The 24955-nt window shown below is 43.2% G+C and overlaps 1 protein-coding gene across 1 annotated transcript; it reads left to right on the top strand.

Annotated features, from left to right (window-relative positions):
• Positions 1–1480: 1480 nt before the first annotated feature.
• On the top strand, positions 1481–11470 carry LOC148518032 (beta-crystallin B1-like). Its single transcript, XM_088477794.1, has 6 exons — positions 1481–1565; positions 4407–4493; positions 6643–6761; positions 7760–7892; positions 8856–8998; positions 10056–11470. Exons 2-6 carry the CDS (start codon positions 4428–4430, stop codon positions 10222–10224), a joined length of 630 nt encoding a protein of 209 aa, XP_088333920.1. The 5' UTR covers positions 1481–1565; positions 4407–4427; the 3' UTR covers positions 10225–11470.
• Positions 11471–24955: the final 13485 nt, after the last annotated feature.

Below are 24955 nucleotides of genomic sequence, written 5' to 3'. Positions count from 1 at the left end.
GACTGCGTACGCAAATTAGCGTCATCCTTAGAGGTTTATAGGAAGGATTTTAGAAGGTACAGGCAGGGGTATATAGAGGTTCATTTTAATATCAGCAGAGGCATTCCCATGGGAACGCCTACCGTCTGGGGCCGGCCCCACTGACATCACAAGTGATGTCAGTGGGAGTGCTTTCGGCTCTGTTTGACCTGAAAGCACTCTAGGGCTTGCGGCAATGAGACCCTACCACAAGGGTCTCGTCGCAAGCCTGATGGTCGCGATGGTCTTGACCATCGCGACCATCTGCCTGCCCGCTCACTATAGCTGTGGGTGGTCACCCACAGCTATACGAGCGGCCAGGAGGCCACTCTAAAAATCAGGAAGGACGGCCCTGATTCAGAGCGAGCGCTCTGTTAGAGCGTCCGGCTCTGAATCAGGGCCTCTGTCCACAAGGCACACTAATACTGCTTTTACACCTAAATCCTGGGTCTGACTCGAGATTTGGAACACAGTTCCAAAACAGGACAGACCCAGGACAGACCGGATCGGCGCCATTCACACTGAACACGGGTGCAGTGGAACACTTCTGCCGGCGCTTGAAGATGACATCATCTCCAAGCGCCAAGAAACCCGGTCCCCATGCTGTGAACGGGACCCGGGTCGAATGACCCAAGGTTCCCATTTACACTGCAGGGTTTCACGGGTTGTTCCCGTGTAGAACCCTGCAAGTTACCTGGGTTGAATTGCCGGGTCACTCGACCCGAGAATCCAACCATGGCCCCTTTTACACCTAGGAGCAACCCGGGTTAACCCTGCAATAACCCGGATTTCAGCTCTGGTGTAAAAGGGTTATAGCAGTCCAGGTTTAAGGATATCCATGCACAGGTGACTTAATTAGTACCTCAGTCAGTATGAATATACCATCTGTGCATAAGCATGGATATCCTTAAAACCAGGAATGGTATGTTGCCTTTAGTTTGGACAAAGTTTGGGAAACCCTGAGTCATAAGGTACAGTAAATATTAATGTGATTCAAATGTGTTGCATAACACAACATCCTATATATACTACGTAACAAGAGGAATCCTACTGATACATTTACCTCGGTAAGAACTGTAGGCTATAGGTTTAGCCCTGTTGCAAACTGAGAGCTTAGCTATTAGGCGTGTAGTGCTCTCACGTAGCTGTTAGTTTATTAGCTGCTAAATCTCATAAACCAAGCGAGGCAATGAAGCTGCAGACAGCAGAGCCTTTCAGGTCAGCACTTTTGTTCCAATTACACCATCACTAAAACGTGTCGTTCATTGGAACCTTTGTGTTTGCTGAGTACTTGTTTTAGGACAAAACAATAAGCAGTGTCAGCTCACAGACCCCATTCTCCTCCCAGAGCCCTCCATACTTCTCATCGCTTTTGTCCAAAATATGGGCTCTGGGTCATACACTATGTATCCTCTATTCAACTTAGACCACTCCTTTGAAAACTTTAAAAAGTTTGGTGCAAGCAAATTTATGGCGTATATATTAGTGGGGAGGGGGTCTGGCCTGACACCAACCATCTCTCTCAGTGGCTCCGTCACAGCTTTAATGTAAGTAATAATTGTGTTTTGTGTATTTGTTTTTGTTTAAACATCAGATAGCTGTCAGTAATCTGTCTGTATTTTATGTAAGAACAAATAGAGTTTTAAGTCATGAGTTTGCTGGTGCCTTTTGCGATTTGTATCTATAATTACATTTATTGGATACACAACTCTTAAATACAGCATGTGTATGCTATAAAGCAGCAAATAATGCTAGTAGTGTTTATCTTTGGTAAACTGATTAAAGTACATGTATGAGGGGTGATTTTTGAAGGTCTTTAATATTCATTTAACTAAGTCTAGATCAAGAATTGATATTGCTAAACAGGGGTTCCCAACCACGGTCCTCAAGGCACACTTACAGTCCAGGTTTTAAGGATAGCCATACTTGACCACGGATGTCTTAATTAGTTCCTCAGTTATTTTGATTTAACCATTGGTGCTGAAGCATGGATATACTGTAACTAAAACCTAGACTGTTAGTGTGCCTTGAGGACTGAGATTGGGAAACACTGTGCTCCTGTGATTCACTATATGTCAGGCCATTATTAAAGAAATCTAGTACTTCATCTAAAGTGGATACAGGAAAGCCAATACCATTGATAGTGGTATATATATCATTATGGCTATATAGGCATACAGTATGCTATGCAGCAGCCCTTGGTGCCGCTAGTTATAAAAAAATTAATTTTGTGTTTAAAAAATTAATTATTATTATTAGTGACGGTGGTAGTGGCTTAAACATTGTTATTTGTTCTAGCGGCAAATAATTCTAAAGTATAAATAGAATAATTTGCTCTAAAGTATCATAAATTAAATTTTTTCACTTGTTGAAATAATGATAATTTACATCTATTATAAAATTGTACAGCTATTTTCATGTGAGAAGAGCATGTAGCACATATTTAATTACAGGATTGTGAACAATTGTACTGTACTTTAAATGATAGGTTATGTCACTTATTACACTTATTATCATTATTGGTGCCATATTCAAACACATTTTAATGATGATGTACATAACTTCTTTCTTAATTATAGGGAAATATTGTGAATTACTGACTAGGGGAAATGTTGCTAACGATGTGGTTATTTATTAAGCCAACTTAAATATAAAATAAGTAGTACTTTGATCTTTGAATGTACAAAAAGTCTAAAGAATTGATCTATTGGAAAGTTATCCTTCAATACACATTCCATGCAGTTATCTCTTGAGACTCCCAAACAAGAGATCAATGTGTTCACCTTCCAGTTGGTGCAAATAACTGTTTTATTGCATGATCAAAGAGAAGCTATATTCCCTTTCTAATATACTATTCTAAGAAATATTTGCATGTTCTAACATGTAAGTGAGTAAATCTGCATTAAGAATTATATTTTAATACTCTGTATAGACGCCTTGTTTCATCAGGCTGCCATTGTTAAATACAAACAGAAGCAGATACTTCAAATATATATTATTTGAAGTTTTAAACTAATATACATATGTGCCTCATGCACCTAGCGGCCATATGCGGCATGCCATACGACGTGAGGTGCCCAGTTTAACTGAGCCGCCCCGAGAAGTGAGGCGCACTTTTTTCTTAAAATGTTGTGTACTAGAGATGCTGGTCTGCAACTTTAACTGCATAGGAATTAGTGCTAAGCATACATGCCTACACTCCCGTTTTTTCAGGTAACCCCCCCGCACTCCCGGCAGTGTAGGCACTTCTCCCGCATCCTGCCCCCTATTAAAATATGCGCAATCCGCAGGCGTTTTGTCGTGAGGGGGCGGGGCCTAATTACATCACTGCCCGACTGCTGCCTCTCCCCAGGAAGGGCAAAGTAAAAGTCGCCAAGTATGGTTTTAAGCATGTACAAATTCGTAGATGAAGCACAATGGAACTTGGGAAAAAGCAGCGGCTGCTGCATCGCAGCACTTCGTACACAGGGCCTGATTCAGACAAGTTCGCTAGGATGCGTTCGCACGCAGCCGTCACCAGCCAAAGTATGCGAATCCTGCAATCGCTAGCAAAACATTAGCATGCCCACTATGTCCTGCCGTGTGATCGCGGTATGTTTTAGATGCCCACTTTCCCTTAGTAACATACATCATCTCCAGGAAGTGTATTAAACAATCGGTAACATCGAGTAACATCAGACCCATATGCAGCACTTGTGGCTGACCATACCCTACCGCAAGTTCTGCGAGTGCTGCTGTGTGTAATTCAGCCATGTGAAGTGTACACTGACAATGCGTCTTAATTATGCATGCCCCTGAAACGGCGTTCAGACGCACAGACATGCCTGCATTCGCACCACAACACCCCCGTTACCATCGACCACCCTGTCACCACCCACAAATGGCACGACCTGTCACTCAAGCTTGCGGAGCGTCTGTGTACAGGGTGCGAACGCTTCTCGATCGCATGAACTAGTTCGCGCACTGTGAACATAGGCAGGCTACGTGCAAACGCAGCCTTGCCAACGAGTCTGAATCAGGCCCACAGATCCAAACTCATTCGCACACAGATACACAAATATTGCACATCAAATTGATCAGAGGAAGCCAGCAATGTAGTTATGTCACTTCCAGTTGATTCATTTATGAGCAAAAAATTAGCTTGGCACAGCTGAGTCACCCGAGACCTGGTGCGCTGAAAGGGGCCATTTGCCGCCACTAGAGCCACAGTCTATGAGGACACATCAGTATGACAAATTACAAACTGGTTGTTTTTTCCAAATAAGAAAAGCTTCAAACATGACATACAGTTTTTAATAGGCACATCTCCACTGGTATATTGGATTTTTGCCTTAGGGGTTTATGGATGTACTATATGTCACAAAATGTAACTGTAAGAATTATTGCAGATTTATTGAAGCTTTGCAAAGATGTCTCACAGCGGAGCACAAGGAAGCATTGGCAGTCACTCAGTTTTAGGTCTGCAAAATTACAAGGTACAGTATGTACATCTATAATGACATTCAGCACTGTGTTCCTGTGATCATAATATTATATTCCAGTAAATTAAATTTCACATACATCCAACTAAAATAGTAAACCATGATCATTCCTCCTATGATAGTGAATATTTTTCATATCTATTCAGGTCTAACTAGCATATCAAATTTTTCATTAGAATCATGACAAAATGAAAACATTTAATCTAATCTTCTGTAGAAAAACTGTTATTCTGTAGGAGATTAGATTTACATATAGCTGAAAGTATACACATATTATATGTGTGTGTGTTTCTTCACATTGCTATATGTGCATGTACATTTATGTAAATAAATGCAACAATAACAGACCCAGCTCAGCTTGATTGTATAGGGTACCATATCACAAAAATATACACAATGCTGAAAAGGGGATGTGGTCATAATACTGACCGTGGGGCTCAGGGCTGCCATCAGAAATTGTGGGACCCAGGACTGACAAAATCGGCAGGCCCCCCCCCCCTCCCCTGCTACCTTATTCCTACGGGAAAAAATGTGGCCAAAAATATCAAGCCTGTCCTCTTCTGTGTCCAGCCAGCCCCTCCCCTTGTCTGTCCTACCAGCTCCCCCTATGTGTCTAGCCCCTTATGTGTCTAGCCAGCCCCCTTATGTGCATCCAACCAGCCCCCCTTTTGTGTCCAGCAAGGCCCCCTTATGTGTCCAGCCAGGTCCCCTTATCTGTGTGTCCAGCCAACCCCCCTTATGTTTCCAGCCAGCCCCCCATCTGTGTATGTCCAGTAAGGCCCCCTTGTGTGTCCAGCCAGCCCCCCTTCTCTGTGTATCCAGCCAGGCCCCCTTGTGTGTCCAGACAGGCCCCCTTGTGTGTCCAGCCAGGCCCCCTTGTGTGTCCAGCCAGGCCCCCTTGTGTGTCCAGTCAGGCCCCCTTCTCTGTGTATCCAGCCAGGCCCCCTTATGTGTCCAGCCAGCCCCCTTGTGTGTCCAGCCAGCTCCCTTGTGTGTCCAGCCAGCCTCCTTACGTGTCCAGCCAGACCCCTTGTGTGTCCAGCCAGACCCCTTGTGTGTCCAGCCAGCCCCCTTGTGTGTCCAGCCAGGCCCCTTGTGTGTCCAGCCAGGCCCCTTGTGTGTCCAGCCAGGCCCCTTCTGTGTCCAGCCAGCTCCCTTATGTGTTCCCCTCTCGGCCCCTCTCCTCCCTCATACAGCACAGCACAGCACAGCGCATGTTTCTTACCAGATTCAAACGCGTTCCGCACACTGCTGTCTGTCTCCTCTCCGTCACAGGCATTGATGCGCAGTCTTTGCCGGACGACCTGGCATGTTAGAGCCGCGGCGGGTCCTAGTGCCCGCCGGCTCAATCTTATCTACTGGAATCAGCAGCAGCAGTGTTGCTGCGCTCCATAAAAAAAGTCAGAAACTACAGGGGTAGGAGCGGCCCAGCCCCCCCCCCTTTCTGCTAAGTGTCCGGGCCCGGGACTCCAGTCCCGACAGTCCCCCCCTGATGGCGGCCCTGGTGGGGATTCCGGTGCTCAGAATCCCTGCACCGGCATCCCGAAGGTAAGTAGCACAGTTAGGGGGGAGGGTTAAGCTTAGGGGAAGGGTTAGGCACTAAGGGCTCATACACACTAGTCAATAAATTGAACGATATGGACGATAACGATATCATTCATAGTGTTCAATATCGTTCAGTGAGTATGCTCAATATCGTTAACAATGTCTTTCATCACCCGAACTTGCAAGACAACCTGACGATATTGTTCAGTGTGTATGCTCAATGTCGTTCCCGACATTGAGCCTCGCAGTTCTGGGTCAAACACTTAACGATATCGCTCATGGAGCATATCGTTAAGTGTGTATGAGCCTTAAGGGGGGAGAGTTAGGTTTAGGGTGTGCGGGGGGCGGTTAGGTTTAGGCACTAGGGGAGGAAGGGTTAGGGGTAGGTAGTTGTCGGTATCCTAACTCTGTCGAAATGCCAGTGTTTGGATTCTGACCCCCAGGATCCCAAGCACCGGCATCCCGTACCCAATCCCTGCAAAGGACCATAGCAAGCTAAAAAAAAGTTCTATATTTAGTAAATATCATTTGAAAGGAGAATCCACTTTTAAAATATTTAGTCTCAACTCAGTTCACTGAAGCGCAATATTTTTTACAGCTGATCTGCTACGAGTATGAAAATTTCCAAGGTCGCAAGGTGGAATTTAGCTCTGAGTGCAGGAACTTGTGTGACCGGGGCTTTGACCAAGTGAAGTCCATTCGAGTGGACTCTGGACCGTAAGTTCCCAGTCTTTCAGAAAGCATTGTGCAAATCTTTGGTTAGGAAACTCCATTCCTATTAAAATAGATCTCCCTCATTTTATTATAAACACATTATTACCTGTACAATAAAGTGAAATGGGGATGCAGTCATATTGCTGGCGAACAGGATGCCGGGCGTCGATATACCGACGCCTGAATCCCGCTGAACGGGAATATGCCGACGCTGATATCCTGAAGGTGAACAGGATACTGATGTCGGCAGCCCGAACCGCTGGAATCCCGATGGTCTGGACGGGTAAGTGACTACCTCTCTCCCCGGGGAAGGGGAGGTTAGATTCAGCCACCCACGGTGGAGATTAGGTTTAGCCACCCCCCGGGAGGGTTAGGCTAGGGGAAGGGGGGTCAGGTACCACTGGGGGAGGTTAGGGTTAGGCACCCCTCTTTAGGTTTAGGTGTAGGGTGCAGGAAGGGGGAGGTCAGGGTTAGGCACCACTGGGGGGGGTTAGCGTTAGGCACCCCCTAGGGAGGTTAGGGTTAGGCACCACCAAGGGAGAGTTAGGGGGTGGGAAGGGGGAGGTTAGGGTACTTAACTACCGCTGTCGGGATTCTGCACCATGTGGGCTTTCACTGTCGGGATAAAATACCAATTCCGTGAAATGTACAGTACAAGCTTGATAAGGATATTTTTTTACAATGGGATCTTCCTTTTTCTATTTTGATATATACACTGTGCACATATCCACCCCCTCCCTCACAAAAAGTGCACCTAGACACCAGAGAGAATATTCTTGACATGTAGTAATACCAAGTTTAGACTAAAGTCTCAGAATGAGCATATTCAAGCAGGGATATTGTCTAATATCCAAGTTTGAGATTTGTACACAAAAATAGAATATTCATAAATGTGATATTGATTTACAATGTTTGTAGACATTTTCATTTAAAATTACCCAACGCAAGCTTACCTGCTATGAATAGGGCTATTTCTGACATAATATGGTCTTACTTCACAGATGGGTTGCATATGAACAGAAGGATTTCACTGGCGAAATGTTCATTATGGAGAAAGGAGAATACCCTCGTTGGGATTCCTGGTCTAACTGCTTCCGGGCTGACAGGATCATGTCTTTGAGACCAGTCCGTATGGTAAGGGACCATTGCACTTTAACTATCAACCAATTCAGCTACAGATGCAATAACGTCAGCATTTAAACAAAATGTAACTTTATAATTACATTACATTAATAATCAAGAAATATCCTGTAGTCAGCAGGGGAGAATGGGGTAGAGGTAGCTACAACGTTCCAGGAAAGCCCTGCTTAAATTGTTTGCCTAATAGGTCAACTGAGGTAAAATTATCTGGAAAGTGTATTTGTTGCCTATATTCAGTGTAGGCAGCCATTTTGTGGCCTGGACCAATATTCATCAATCCACTAAAAAATAGTGCCAAAATTGAGGCATGACATCTAAGTGATGTCAATAGTTGTTATCAAAAAAGAGCAAGGGGTAAATTTACTAAAGTGAGAGTTTAAAAGTGAGTTTGAGAAGTGATGTTGCCCATAGCAACCAATCAGATTCTTCTTAACATTTAACTAGCACCTTCTGAAAGATAATAGCTAGAATCGGATTGGTTGCTATGGGCAACATCACTTTTAAAACTCACTTCTAAAAACTCACACTTTAGTAAATTTACCCCTTAGTCTGGATATAAACCCAGTCTATAAAATGGAGGTTTCAGTTGTGTGTATACTTAAAATAAGACATTGGAAACTGGTGATTATCAGTTACGCTACAGAGGAGTCTATTTATCAAAACGGGGTAATAAAAATTTAGAAAGATTTTCTATCGCTGCTCATCAAAGTAAGAAATATTATTTGCTCCAGTTTACCATTAAAATATCGCCTGAGCAGTTGAATCCCCTCCCTGGCTATACTGGATGCCAGAGTACCTTTACGATTTCATCAACAACTCCTGGTCCCCTACGCGCATGTGTGACTTAGATTTACCACTTCACACATACGCTCTGCACTGATTTGTGCACAGAATTGTGCTTCCTGTTGCTCTATTACTTTAGGTCTGCTTTTGAAAAATATGTTTCTTAAATTGTAGGACACACAGGATTATAAGATCTCCCTCTATGAATGTATCAACTTCGAGGGCAGAAAGATGGAGGTCTGCGATGAAGATATCCCCAGTTTGTGGTCCTATGGATTCCAGGACAGGGTCGCAAGTATCCAGGTGGTTGGCGGAACGTAAGTAGCTGGAGATTTATCTAATAAGACAAAGTACCTGGTTCAGAGTCGCTTGCTATGCTGATATGCCACCAAACGGCCGATGTTTTTTCTTATACACATGCATCTTGATTGTTTCCACATGGAGATGTAGCTCAGATTTGGAAACAGGGAGTGGAAAATTTAGGTTGTGTTCCTGGCATCCAAAGACGCACAGCCCCTTCTACAGGTGGCATGGTCAAACGGAGAAGCTGCACCTGCCGTAGAGCTGTTTGGTGGTACGTCCGATGGTGGCGTCTAAAGACGCACCAAGACATAAATACACCATCCCAAGACACTGCAAGTAGGCATCTCAGTTTTAACATCAGTGTGCAACTCTGGGTCAGGCCCAAAATGTTTTGTATCAGATTTGTAAATGAGACACTTTATTAAATAGAGTAATTCAACATCATATGAGACGCTGACTCTGGACTCTGATGAATCAGCTGAGTATTAGAGATGCAGAACCAGGACAATAAGCATTTGTTCTTAATTAGTATACTTATTCTGCTACATGGTGCTCTAGTGCTTCTTTACTATGCTCTAAGCGTTAACAAAAACTCTCAATGCAAGTTCTAGAGTAATTCTTAACCAGAGACACACAGCCTGTAGGTCAGAATCCCAATTGTGATCCCACAATCCATTTTTAGGGCTCCACGATTCCAGGGGATGCAATACATTCCCTTTAAAACTTCCTCTCTTTGGGCCCCAGAATAATTACAAACTGACAATTGGGGGCCTGGAATAATGGTACAATTACACTTGGGATCCAACCTAAATAAATTGTAGAGCACAAAAATAGGGCATATGTGTCTGTGTCATATAAGTGTGCGAAAACAAACTAATTAAAACTGTTTCAACTGAAAGATGTTCTTGATTATTTGGAGAAACATTTTTGCCTGTTACAATTTGACCTCCCTTTCTGCAGAGTGCAAAGTCCTGCTGTAAGTCTATTGTATCACTTTGCTAGATGGTAAAGTTGTCAATACAATAAGATAAGAGATGTACTAATGATTGATTTTTAAATATTGGTCTCTAGATGGGTTGGATACCAATACCCTGGTTACAGAGGTTACCAATACCTGATGGAATATGGACCATACAAGCACTGGAACAACTGGGGCGCCAACCAGCCCCAGATTCAATCTATCCGCCGAGTGAAAGACATGCATTGGTATAAGAGAGGAAACTTTGAAGTTGGGAACTAAAAAGACTTCAATGATAAGACACAGAACCTGACTGGCTAAATCAAGGGACTTGTTTCTTTTAAATCTTTAAACCGTTCTCAGTTTATTGGTGGGAGAGACTTTATTAGTTAGTGTCCAGGAGAATTTATTAAGGGTATTCTTCAGGCTTTGTAAGAGTTTATGTGCTATCAGACAGATCATTAGTAGTAAATTTAGGCTCCTTAAATTATACACTCAACTGTTTACTTTGCTGCTGCTTCTGTTGTGTATAATGGAGTATCTCAGGCATTCGGCAGGCTCGTCCTCTGTCTACCTAGAGGCTTTCTAAGCCTTGCTGTATCTGTAAAGGGAAAAGTGGGGATGTTGAGCATACCACCTTTTCTCCATGTCTTTATTGAGTTTTCTACACCTGATTCTTTGCTAGCACCTAAACTCATGCATAAGCAGGTTATAATAATCAGATACCCTGAAGTTTCGTCACTGTCAGAGTTTGTAATAACTCTTATATGGCCTTCACAGCAATAATAGCAACTTGAATTACAATTTTTTTACACAGAGCAAGGAAATCTGGGACATATCATTAAAACAAAACTTCAGATCAATCAAATTATTGTACGTCTAAGACACTTTAAGCATGTCAGCTCGCAGTAACCTTAGCTCCAAAATATAGACATTTAGCCTGTGTGATTAATACCTCATTCTTAGAGAACCATAAGAAACTGTCTACATTTTGCAAACCTGACCTGCTCTAAGTAAGAATATGCTACCTCCCTTGTATGGCACTTGGTAGGGCCACGTCATGTAGTGAGAACACGGCTAGAGCCTTGAAAATAAAGCATTAGAAAGACCTGCTGGTACTAGAGCTATACATTTTCTGCATAAAACAGCAAAAGATTTGTAGGTTGTTCTATTGCAGAAAAAGGGTGAAATGATCAGGCTAAGGCACACTAAGTTGTCTGTCTTGCATTATTTAACGCATTGTCAATGGCCAAACCTAGATATTTAAAATCATTGAAAGCAGTCTCTTCCCCCAATAATATAGAAAATACAGAACTAATGCTTTTATCGAGGGTGGGAACATATGGGCACTGTCATCTTTCTCAGGGAGAAACAAGTCTTGTTTTTACACATAAACCTCAGCGAACAAATGCACAGCATGAAAGTGTTCACTGTTCCTTTCCACAGCACTGTCCATCCAAATGTAGCTCTGCCGAACCACCGATACATGTCAAACTCTTTACACAAATAAAAAAAAAATTGCCATGAACATGGAAGCTTCTGGGTTTTATTTGTATGTATTTAAACTCAATTTAGACAAGGTAATTCAAAGGTTGCATCACACAATGGTACATACTCTTGTTTAGGGAGTTTATTAGGGTTTTACATAATAACCAAGGGGCAAAAAGAAAAACAACGGCCATTTCCTAGGTAGAATGGACATATAGTGTAATTCCCATTCTCTAGAGCAGTGGTTGGCAACATGCAGATGTGACCCACAAAGATGCCAGGATCACCCCTCAAAAATGTCATGTAAAACTCTCCTAAGGGGCAATTTATCAATGTTTGGGGTATATTTACTAAGGTGCGAGTTTTTAGAAGTGGAGATGTTGCCCATAGCAACAAATCAGATTCTAGCTATTATCTTCTAGAAGGTGCTAGATAGATGTTAAGTAGAATCTGATAGGTTGCTATGTGCAACATCTCCACTTCTTAAAACCCGCACTTTAGTAAATATACCCCTTGGAGAGAGATAAAGTGGAGAGAGATAAAGGGATCTATTCATGAAGCAGAGAAGAACCCTGTTAAGCTGAAATCAAGGCTCTTCTCTGCTTCGTGCAATTCATGGAGCAAGTTACTGTGGAGAAGGTTTTTCCTTCTCCAGCGGCACCCCCACTCCATGGATGAATCTCATCATCATACTTTTGTATGGTGAGTGTGATTCAAAAAGGAACGGAGAGCTCAGCTTTTCATTCCTCTCCTATGGTACAGATTCGCCATGTGAGAATAGCATAATCTGTACCGCAAGCTGAACAGAGCAGGGAAGTTGCATACTTCTCTGCTCTATGTCCGGCACCTGGCGCTGGCTCTGCCCCTTTAGCCAGCATCCTTTACAGCAGGTCTCACGTGACCTGCTGCTCTCAGATGCCAGGGTAGTGAGAAGCAGGCAATATCGGGCTCCCGATATGCCTTTCTTCTCACTGTTTTACAGGATCGCAGAGGCACCGGACACTGCCCGAAGACGCCAGACAGGTAAGTCTACATGAATGGCTACTAAACATCACTATATATCGCATCAATGTGATGTGATATATAGTGATATTTATTGTGAGCCACTTCCTGTTCTTTATGAATAGACCCCAAAGTAACAACCAATCAACTTCTAACTATCATTTGACAGGCTGTATTTGAAAAATGTGTTAGGAGCCCATTGGTTGGTACTTTTGGGGAGAAGTATGAAAGTTTGGAAAGAGATAAAGCCCCAACCAATCAGCTCCTAACTGTCATTTTTCTAGCATAGTCTATAAAATGACAGTTATACCCGTTTCACACCACAAACCTGGATTGCACCCGGGATTTTGTACGTGGGCCTATCCCGTGGCGACCCAGCTGAGACCCCTTTCAGACTGGTGGCCCAACCCGGCTTATTGCCGAGTTGATGAAGTCACGGCCATCACGTGCCGAGACAGCGCTTGGAGATGAGATCATTCCTAAGCTGTGAACGGGTCCTGGGTCGCATCGACACTGCACCGCAAGCCAGGTTGAACCCGTGCTCAACCCTGCTCAACCTGGGTTATTTCAACTGGGTTCTTTCACATTGAGCAATATTACGGCATGCTGCGCATTCACGTGAAATAACCCGGATTATTGCTGGCAGTGTGAACGGTTTATTAGAAGCTGATTGGTTGGTACTTTATCCCTCTCCACTATCCCTCCCCAGGGCTTGATACTTCTCCCCATACCCTCCCAATTTGTCCGGAAGCCTCCCGAATATTGGGTGCAGGCATGCCTCCCGGCGGCCGTCAAACCTCTCCGCCCCCCCCCCCCCCCCGGCATTTACAAGAGAATCCCTCGCAGCAGGAGGGGGGTCAGTGATGCAATTTGCGCTGAATCGCGTCATTTTGGCCCTGCCCCCTGCTTCACAAAGCTGGTAATCTTGGACACTCAATGCTGGCCACGCCCACCTACGATGCCGATCTGGCTTACCCCTCCCGGAAAGTCAGTCCCAGAAAGTCGGCAACCCTGCACCATGTATACAAGTAAAATGCTGGAAAGCTTGTTTTTTAAACTGCAATTTAGATTTTCAGTTTGACACACTCCTCCCAAATCTAAATCTCTCTGCACATTTTAAATCTGCCCCACCTGCAGTGCAACATGGTTTTACCACAGTTACTTGCTCTTTCTTAAGTTAGCTACACACTATACAATTTTTTAGCCAATTTTCCAATAATCGGTAAATCTACTTAATTTATTGAATAGTGTGAATAATCAATTGTTTCGGAATTCTGCTGATAATTCGGACAAATATTGCCCACAAACATGAACGTTCGATTATCTTATCTGTCGGGCCAACATGAAAATCTCGGCCACAATCTCCTGGTATTGACCAGTGTGTGTGCATTCTCAATAATCAGGGCCTGCGCTATCATTAGGCAGCTTTAGACCACTGGAGGACGCCACTGGTTTCATTAAGGGTATTGCGGACCGCACATAAGTGCGGTCCGCACTACAAAGTAACAAACACCCTGCCGGTGGCTGTGCGTTTGTTTTAGCAGCCAATCAGAGTCAGACAGACTCTCAATGGCTGCTGCACCCACTGCCGAAGCCAGGCTGGAGCTCACTCATGAGCTCCGACTTCCGGCTCCCACAGTGGGTGAAGGTAGAGATGCCATGATGTCTCTCCCATAGTGCAAAGCAAGAGGACAGAGGAGCTGATGTCGCAGGCGCAGGAGCGGGGATTCAGGTAAGTATAATGTTTAATGTCTGTTTGTGTGTCTGTTTTATGTGTACAGGGCACTACATAGGGGGGACCACTACTGGGGGCACTGCATGGGGAGGCACTACTGGGGGACCTGTATAAGGGTCACTACTGCCTTTGTACTGTATAAGGGGCACTGCATAGGGGGACCACTACTGGAGGCACTCCATAGGGAGGACCACTACTGGGGGCACTGTATAAGGGGCACTACTGAGGGCACTGTATAGGGGGCACTACTGGGTCCACAGGGGGACCACTACTGGGGGCACAGCATAGGGGGACCACTACTGGGGGCACTGTATAAGGGGCACTACTGAGGGCACTGTATAAGGGGTTCTATGGGGGGCTCTGTATAAGAGGCACTGCATATGGGGGCCACTACTGGGGGCACAGCATAGGGGAACTACTACTGGGGGCACTATATAAGGGTCACTACTTGGGGCACTGTATAAGGAGCACAGCATACAGGGACCACTACTGGGGGCACTACATAGGGAGGACCACTTCTGGGGGCACTGCATAGGGAGGACCACTTCTGGGGACACTGCATAGAGGGGACCACTACTGGGGGAACTATATAAGGGCTTGTTTAGCTATCCAAGGGAGGGGGGGGGGGTGCGCTAAGCTGAAGCTATGCCTAGGGTGCCAAGAAACCTTGCACCAGCCCTGTCAATAATCTCACCATATGTCATATGATTTTTTGTCCATACCTCATCCGCCTTGTGGGTGGCAACATGCTATTACTGTTTTGTGAAGGGAGTCCATCTGCCACTAGTACCTTGGACAGTTCTCACAATGCCCCAGGCCCTGTATTATACACACAATGTATGTTGCATTGTGGTGCAAATACAACTGGCAAAAAAACACTTTTTGGTGAATGTTCAGAACACAATACTGTAAGGCTTCTTTTTATGCTCAAAGGGATTAGTGTAGTATGACTTCCTATTCCATGCTTTATATTCTAACTAATTACACCTCACTTGCCTCAAGAAACCACATGGATTCCTTATTGTCAGCAAGCAAGAATCCTACAAAATGTATGAGAATGCACACTGTCAGCACCTACATTTGGTAATGTGTGCATGAGGCTATAATTTTATATTTTCAACTCTGAAACCGACAATACAGGTCAATAATGTAGGTAATGTTGTATCTTACCTAACCACACACAATGCCACTCCCATCAGGTTACAAATTATTTGCACCTAGAGTACACAATAGAGTACACTATTATGATATTATTATTATTATTATTATTATTATTATTATTATTATTACTATTATCGTTTATTTATATGGCGCCACAAGTGTTCCGCAGCGCCTTACATAGTACATAGAACTAATAGATTTATTTACAGTGACTTACAGTACAATACAATACAATACAGGACATGGACCATAACACCCAGATAAGCAACAATGCAAAGCAACCAAGTGTTAGGTGCCCTGGTAGAGAGTAAGAAGTAGATGAAGGAGAAGCACAAGAGGGTAGAGGGCCCTGCTCATAGGAGCTTACATTTTAAGCTAATCACCTGTGTGCACATACATTACTGTATGTTTTACATGAATTTACCTGTTTTACATAGGTAACTGAAATCCTATCTTAATTTTGTAGGCCAGGAGCACAGCATTTTAGACATTATGGAAGAGTATGTGTAGCAGTTTGTGTTATCCCCAAGTATGTACTTATACAGTATATTACAAAAAAACAAAAGAACACTAGTAATGTCAAGTTTTTTACTTTTTTTTAAAGCTTACAAGGTTGTCACACCAATAAAGCCAAATAACAGTAATGTAGCAATCTAAAATAGAAAAAAACCGCTCAATAAAACTGTCAGTGGTTTAAAAACTGGGTCCTGAAAGCACTCTCTAAATTAGTATCTTGTATAGTTTGCTTATACAAGCAAATATATCTTTAAAACCTGGACTGTTTAGGTGCCTTAAGGACCCAGTTTGTGTAATCCTGAACTATGCTATAAGTCAACTCCAAAAACATTAATGTGCTTGACTGTCTAAAAAATAAGAATTTTGAGGACAAACGTGCACTCAGGGCCCGATTCATTACGGATGGCAATATTGCGTACGCATGCTGTTCAACTGCGATAGTATGCTAATCCATTGCAATCGCAATGTGAACTCAGCACTACATAAGGACACCCACTTTACATTGCACACATCCATAATACTTAGCAGAATAGCAAACCCATTGGTACAATAGAGAACCATCGTAGCCTCACGCACACTTGCACAAGCGCTGACCTTACTCAAAAATTACTAACCTCATTGAGCGCTATGAGACCTCAGTCTGCGTAGGGCATCGCAGTGGCTAATTTATGCACGCCCCTGCAATGGCGTGCGAACACCCTGGCATGCCTGCGTTTCCCTGACACCATCCCCCGTCTTCACCCACAAACAGTGCTTCCTGTCAATCACTGTGCGAGGGATCTGCGTAGCCTCTGCAATTGCAGTCCCGATCGCTATAGCTAGTTTACGCACGGGCACTGTGATGCATGCGCATGCGCAGAACACAACAATTGGCCGATTGCATGCATAATCGCATTTACGTATGGTGGTGCATCAGGCCCTAAGTGTGCACACCATATTTAACAAGCATGAACATGGTAAAGTAACACAAATGAGTTTTAATAATTCTTATTAACACACATCAAACTCTTTCGTTTGCTACTACACTGGGATTCAGTTAAATTAATGATGTATTTTAATGTTCTTTCCACTTCATGTGTTTGTTCCTTTATGAGGCTTATTTTCGCCATACATTCCTTCACCAAACTAACAATTTCTTCTTCTGTACTGTGGGCCTGATTCACAGTTGGGAATAGAGAGAGAAGTAGCACTTAACTGTGTACCTGGGTAAACCATGCTGCAATGCAAGGGGTGTAAATATTTTATTTATTTTTTTTGCATGTAGGGTAAATACTGGCTGCTTTTGTATGTAGCTCACAAATACTGCACAGCTTTTATTATTACACTGCACTTTAGATGTCAGTTTGGACACACTCCTTCCAAATCTAAATCTGTCTGCACATATTAAATCTGCCCCACCTGCAGTGCAGCATGGTTTCACCAAGATGATCAGTTGAGAGAGATACAGTCAGGTGCATAAATATTGGGACATTGACAGAATTTTCATATTTTGGCCTCTATTCACCACCACAATGGCTTTGAAATTAAACAAACAAGATGTGCTTTAACTGCAGACTTTCAGATTTAATTTGAGGGTAATTACATCCAAATCAGGTGAACGGTGTAGTAATTACAACGGTTTCTATATGCGCCTCCCACTTTTTAAGGGGCCAAAAGTAATGGGACAAACTAAACAATCCTAAATCTAACTTTCACTTTTTAATACTTTGTTGCAAATCCTTTGCAGGCAATTACAGCCTGAAGTCTGGAACGCATAGACATCACCAGACGCTGGGTTTCATCCCTGGTGATGCTCTGCCAGGCCTCTACTGCAAATGTCTTCAGTTCCTGCTTGTTCTTGGGGCATTTTCCCTTCAGTTTTGTCTTCATCAAGTGAAATGCATGCTCAATAGGATTCTGGTCAGGGGATTGACTTGGCCATTGCATAACATTCCACTTTTTAGCCTTAAAAAACTCTTTGGTTGCTTTTGCAGTATGCTTCGGGTCATTGTCCATCTGCACTGTGAAGCGCCGTCCAATGAGTTCTGAAGCATTTGACTGAATATGAGCATATAATATTGCCTGAAACACATCAGAATTCATTCTGCTGCTTTTGTCAGCAGTCACATCATCAATAAATACAAGGGAACCAGTTCCATTGGCAGCCATACATGCCCACGCCATGACACTACCACCACCATGCTTCATTGATGAGGTGGTATGTTTTGGATCATGAGCAGTTCCTTTCCTTCTCCATACTCTTCTCTTCCAATCACGCTGGTACAAGTTGATCTTTGTCTCATCTGTCCATAGGATGTTGTTCCAGAACTGTAATGGGTTTTTTAGATGTTGTTTGGCAAACTCTAATCTGGTCTTCCTGTTTTTGTGGCTCACCAATGGTTTACATCTTGTGGTGAACCCTCTATATTCACTCTTGTGAAGTATTCTCTTGATTGTTGACTTTGACACATATACACCTACCTCCTGGAGAGTGTTCTTGATTTGGCCAACTGTTATGAAGGGGTTTTTCTTCACCAGGGAAATAATTCTTCTGTCATCCACCACAGTTGTTTTCCATGGTCTTCCGGGTCTTTTGGTGTTGCTGAGCTCTCCGGTGCGTTCCAAACAGTTGATTTGGCCACACCTACTGTTTTTGCTATCTCTCTGATGGGTTTGTTTTGATTTTTCAGCCTAATGATGGCTTGCTTCACTGATAGTGACAGCTCTTTGGATCTCATATTGAGAGTCGACAGCAACTGATTCCAAATGCAAATGTCACACCTAGAATCAACTCCAGACCTTTTACCTGCTTAATTGATAATGAAATAACAAGGGAATAGCCCACACCTGTCCATGAAATAGCTTTGAGTTGATAGTCCCATTACTTTTGGAACCTTAAAAAGTGGGAGGCACATATAGAAACCGTTGTAATTCCTACACCGTTCACCTGATTTGGATGTAATTACCCTCAAATTAAATCTGAAAGTCTGCAGTTAAAGCACATCTTGTTTGTTTCATTTCAAAGCCATTGTGGTGGTGAATAGAGGCCAAAATATGACAATTCTGTCAATGTCCCAATATTTATGCACCTGACTGTATCTCTCTCTATTCCCAACTCTGAATCAGGCCCTGTGTTTGGTTATGTTTTGTTGCTTCTCTTCCATCTCCCATTTGTGTAGGTATGTCATCCTCTGTGCTGCCATTCAAAATGATTATAGGGTCTTTGGGAGAAAAGATAAGTTACTAGTGGTATACAGTATGTGTTTATCAGTCCTAAAGTAAATTCCAATACAAGGTCTACTATACTGTACCTTTTGCAGGACTGGATATCTGGTCATTTTCAAGCTGTTTGTTTCTATCAGTGAGTCTCACAATTTCCTTATTTTATGTGTGCCCTCTGTCACTGTGTAAAACATGACTTATGTTAGTATAAGCGGGGTCATTACACTTTCACAAAGAACATGTGTTTAACCCACTTAAAGGAAGTCATGTATGTACTATACCTGTACTTTCTTCTGCCTGCTCTCTGCCCACACACACATCCACAGTGGCCTGGCCATCGTGGCCTTTACTTGTTTTGTCATTTTTTCCTGTGCTCTCTAGCATTTGCTAATTGAAGGTGTTAAGTTACTTACTTTTGTATTTGTCTGCGAATGTTAACAAGTTTATTCTTTTCTTTCAAGGTCTGGCCATCTTTTTGAGATTTGGTCCTTTTGGCATTTGTGACCATATTTTGCTTGCAGAATATCTATCAGGCGCATCATGATTTGCTTTTTACGAAGATTCACTCTTTTATAGTATTTCTGTGTGCAACCATAATCCCATTTATCAAAGAAACAGACCATAGTTTCCATTTCAGGTCCATTCATTGGTATGGCTCTAGTAGCAGCATTGTCTCCAGAATCTTTTTTGGCAGCTTGTCCAGACCTCTCGCTTGCCTATGCCTTGATGAGAGCAGCTGCAGAGCTGTTTTGGCGCCAAACTGTCATTGGGTGTGTGGTTAGGGCGGGTCTTCACCCATAAAACTGCACCACTATTGAATGAACATTTGGCTGTGATGCTGGCGAAATTTGATTTCTGACGACTGGCCGTGTCCACAATTCTTGCGGATCTTTGAACAACTGCCTAAGAAGATTCTGTCGACTGGTCATGTCCACAATTCTTCCGGATCTTCAAACGACTGCCTCTGAAGATATTGTCGACTTTGACCAAGTTTTCAGAAGGTACATCCAACTCATACAATATTATTAATGTGTTTAACATATTGTGTCACCACAAATGACCTGTTGTTTATGATTTTTCATTTACCCTAATAATGTCGTATGTATGTTTTGTTTATATACTATTTAATTGATTTCCTTTATTTGTTTTACTAATTGTTTGAATCTGTAGACAGATTTTCAGGATAATATGTCCAGATTGTAATATGTATACTTTATGGCTTGCAGCATCAGCATCCAGTTTTACTGTTTAACTACACACTCAGGCATGCCTTGAATTTATTTGCCGTTTGTATGTGTATGAATTCTTGTGGCTAATGCTGGATTGTGTATTTCCACAACAGATGTAGGAAACATTTTACAAATACATTTTAAATAATTGTTTTGATATTTCACAATTACCCTGCATTGTCTCATTAATGTGGCAAGTTAAGTACTTTAGGTACAAATCTATCAATGATTAGGCATGTGGCTACATCATGTTTGCTGATCAAGGTTATGTAATACCATTGATTTTTTTGTAGTTATAATATACCCCACCCAACAACTTGTTCCTTTCCAGCCAGTCATAAATGTGTTTACATAAATTGAAAACTGTTGTTAGGTATCTACATTGGTTGTTGTGGGTACCTCCCTTTACTGTCATTTTTGGGACTATTTTCTCTATACAGAAATCTTTCAACAATGGCTGCAGACAGAAATAAAGCTTTTATCAGAATCCCTAATACGGAATCGGTATGAAATCCTGGCACTCGGGATGCCTCCTGTCAATATACCAACAGCGGCATCCAGATGTTCAGGATCCCGACAAGGGTTCGGTAAGTATGGTAACCGTCCCCCCTTCTCCCCCAAACCCTCCTTTTCTGTATCCTAACACTAACCCTCCCCATTAGTGCCTAAACCTAAGCCTACCCCCTAAGTGCCTAAACCTGACCCTCCCCCCCTTAGTGCCCAACTCTAACCCCCTCCAGTTGTGCCTAACCCTAAACCACCCCCGGGGGTACCTAACCCTAATCTCCCCTAGCCTAACACTAACCCCTCCCCCCCTCCCCGGTGACACCTAAGCCTAACCCTCCCTCCCTCGTGGGTAAGACCTAACAAGCCCCACTATACTTACGGTTCACATCCTGGCTGTCTGGATTATCCGGCGCCAGTGTTCTGGCTGGGTAGTGACATTCCGGCGCCAGGATTTCGGCAGCTAAATAGTTATCTTATCTACACTTAAGATACCTAACGATTAGTTAGGTATCTTAAGTGTAGTTAAGATAACGATTTAACTACATTCCCCTAATACAGGTATGCAAGCCATATCACCCACATGCCAATGCTGATTTTGTAAAGACCAAAATTGCAAACTTGCGTTCAGTTTATAAAAGGAACTGAACAAAGTGCAGGAGTCTAAAAGGTTTGGAGCAGGGATTCAGCAAGTTTACACGCCATGCCTTTGGTACTATGTCATGCTAGCTTTTACTGCAGACCAGGAATTGCCCAGCCCATCTATCTCCAACCTGGATGAAGTACCACAGCTATTTGAGAGTGAACTTACAGAAAGTATAGGCATACAGTATCTGGAGTGGTAAGTTAATGTAAAAATAACACAACACAATCCACTTTAACATGAATAAATTTTAATGGACATTACTTGGCAGGTTACATGTGCATAACACAACAAATAGAGGGTCAACATAAAGCAAATTAAAGTAAAAGGTAATTTTGCCAATCAACTGCCCCCTCTCCATTGAAAAAATTCAGATATTTGTTTCTGTTTAGTTTAGCCTCTTCATAGAAATTATGACCAACACTGGCTTCAAGTGGGGACCATCTCTGTATCTCCTCCAATATCTCCTGATTTTCCTCCAAATCAATGTCAACTAAACGCTGCCTATTTTTTCTTCTCAGATAATTGTGAACCACACAGCAAGCTAAAACCACGTTATTGATTTTAAGCAGAAATAAATGTATATTTTTGTGGAAAATTCTAAATTTATTACTCGTAGTGCCAAAGGCATTTTCCCCCACACGTTTAGCTCGGGACAAACGGTAGTTGAATATGCGCCTTTCAGGGGTTAATACCTTCTGTGGCAATGGTTTCAAAATATTTGGTTGTAAAGCAAAGGCCTCATCTGCAACAAATACAAAATGAAACACTTTGGGTCTGATTCATCACAGATAGCAACAGCGTACGCAGAACAGTCGATGGTGCGTACTGCGTTAGTATTGCGATCGCACTTCAAACACTCACGCAGAAGGAAAGCCATCGCAGAGTGAGAGACAGGAGGTCAGCGTTTGGGGGTGGTGACGGGGGAGTGGTCAGAGAAACGCAGGCTTGCCTGTCCATTTGAACACCGTTGCATGGGCTTGCATAATTATCTACTGCGACAGCATACGCAGCTTGAGTACAGTTAGAAATTTCTGAGTAAGGTCAGGGCTGATGTAATTCTGCATGAGGGGTCCACGTTACTTGATGCTGCCATTCTGCAGATGAGGATGGGAACTGTTGGAACATAAAGCAAAATAAAAATAATACTGTACAATATATTAATTATACCTTTATCTTTTCACAGCCAGCAGTTTTCAGTGAGAAGCCAACTGCAACACAGTCTCCAGCAAGGGAGGAACCCACCATACAAACACCCATTATGCCAAACAGGCATCAAACCATGGCCACTAGAGCACGAAAATGTGCCCGCACATCTGGGGGTAGCCATGACGACATAACACACAGCATTCTAGAGATGTGCAAAGAATTTTTCAAAAACAAACAGATGAATTTGATGCTTTTAGAGTTACTATAGCTTCAAAAATTATGAATTTAGATGTCAAATATAGGCAGGATGCAGAAAGACTGATACATAACATATTCTATAAGGCTAATAAAGGTGAGACAGATGAGACCAGTACCATAACTTCAAGTGGCCAATACATGCAAACACACATGTACCAGCCCATGTACCAACAGCAACATACAATGAGGACATATCCACCAAGCAGACGTACTATCCACATATGGCAAGTAGTACACCTTCATCACATCGGAACATATGCACTAAAAAAATGCATTAAATAATTGCTATGTGTTTACTGTGATATATTGACAGCAGTAAAGTTAATGTGTTTGAATTGAAGTTGCACTTATTTTGTCCATGAAAGTGTATGTTTGGGAACAATGTTTCAGGTCATTATTCCGGTCATTATTGCACACATCATATGTTGTTTTAAAATGACCTTAAAATATTCTCTCAGTGCAGAAAATAGAGCATCACAGGTTTCTGGGATTATGAGGTCCAAAGATTGAGGAGATATAGCACAGGTAAATTTCAAATCTTCAACAGACTTTCCAGCCACCAAAAACCTTAAACACAGCACGTCCTTGCTTTTGCAGGTAATCCATTTTAATGGCACAAAGCAATAGAACACATAGGAGCCTAGTCAATAAATAGGATGCAAATGATTATTGTTTACCAAACACCCAACATAAAAAACAGCCAACCTTTTTTAAAACCTTCTAGTCAAAAACACACTCATGAACCATGCCCCCGGCTATAAAAATTGGTGTGTGGGTAAAACTGATTTTTTTTTTTTTTACATTGAATGATTCCATGAGAAATCATTTGATTTTTCAGAAACATTTATCACAGATATCGAGAACTTCCTGTACAGGGCGTAGGGAGGGCTGCTCCAATGGAGTGCGAGCTTAAGGTGCCGGACAGATCAGAGGGTGCTGGCTGTGGCTGGAGTATGACTCCGGCAGTTGTTTAATCGAAGACAGACTCCTGGGTGCCGGCTCCAGGTGCCCTGCTCTCTGCTTCATTCTGGCAGCCAGGGCTCCCTGATCGCCTCCTCCTCTGCTCCTGCCCTCACTGGATCCTGACACAGGCGGACTGCGCTAGAGAGCAGGTAGGAACAGAGGTGCTGCATGTGGCCAGGGTGCCCGGAGCATGAGCGTTCTACCGCGCCCCCCCCCCCCAAAAAAAAAAATGTGTGTGCTATATAATATATAACCGCTATATATATATATATATATATATATATATATACACATGGCAGGGACACACATGCCTATACACATACAGACATGATCACACATACTTACAGGCAGGGTCACACATACATACATACATATAGGCAGGTAGGGTCACACATACATTCATACACATGCTGGATCACACATACTGTACATATATTTATATATACACACACATACAGGCAGGTTCGCACACACACATACAGGCATGCAGGGTCATACATACATACATACAGACAGACAGGGTCACACATACATACATACATACACATACAGGCAGGGTCACATACATACATACACACATACAGGCAGGGTCCCATACATACATACAGGCAGGAAGGGTCACACATACACACAGTGAGACATAACTGGGGTACCTCTCTCACCTTAATGTGGACCCTATAGCTTCTTCCTCATTGACATGCTGCTGTAGCCACGCCCTCTGTTGTTGTCAGATGATCATATGCTGAGGTCCACCAATCAGGGCTCAGCATAAGCTCCTCTGACCACAGAGTCTCTCACTAGAGCAGCAGGAAGGCAGGACGTTGCTGCTGCGGACCCGGCAGGCTGTCAGCTACTTGACAACTGCTCCGGAGTCCGACTTCAGGGCGCCCTCTGGCAACTAAGGCGCATTGAGCTCGCACTCCAGTGGAACCACCCTCCCTATGCCACTGGGTAGGAATGTACCCTGGTCCTCAGTTTTTGGGCGGGGGAGGCAGCATCCATGACGGGGGGGATGCTTGTGGCCGCAAGTGGGGGGGATGCTTGTGGACACGAGTGGGGGGGATTATTGTGGCCGCGAGCGCGGGGGGCTAGATATATATATAAATATACAGGTGGAATTGAACGGCGGTGACCTGCAAGGGAGGTAGAAGGGGAAGAAGTAAA

The sequence above is a fragment of the Taudactylus pleione genome, unplaced genomic scaffold, assembly GCF_031769625.1.
Source record: "Taudactylus pleione unplaced genomic scaffold, aTauple2 ptg000203l, whole genome shotgun sequence".
In the NCBI taxonomy this organism is placed as follows: domain Eukaryota; kingdom Metazoa; phylum Chordata; class Amphibia; order Anura; family Myobatrachidae; genus Taudactylus; species Taudactylus pleione.
The sequence above is the reverse complement of the archived record's forward strand: the minus strand, read 5'-3'. Positions and strand labels throughout refer to the sequence as shown.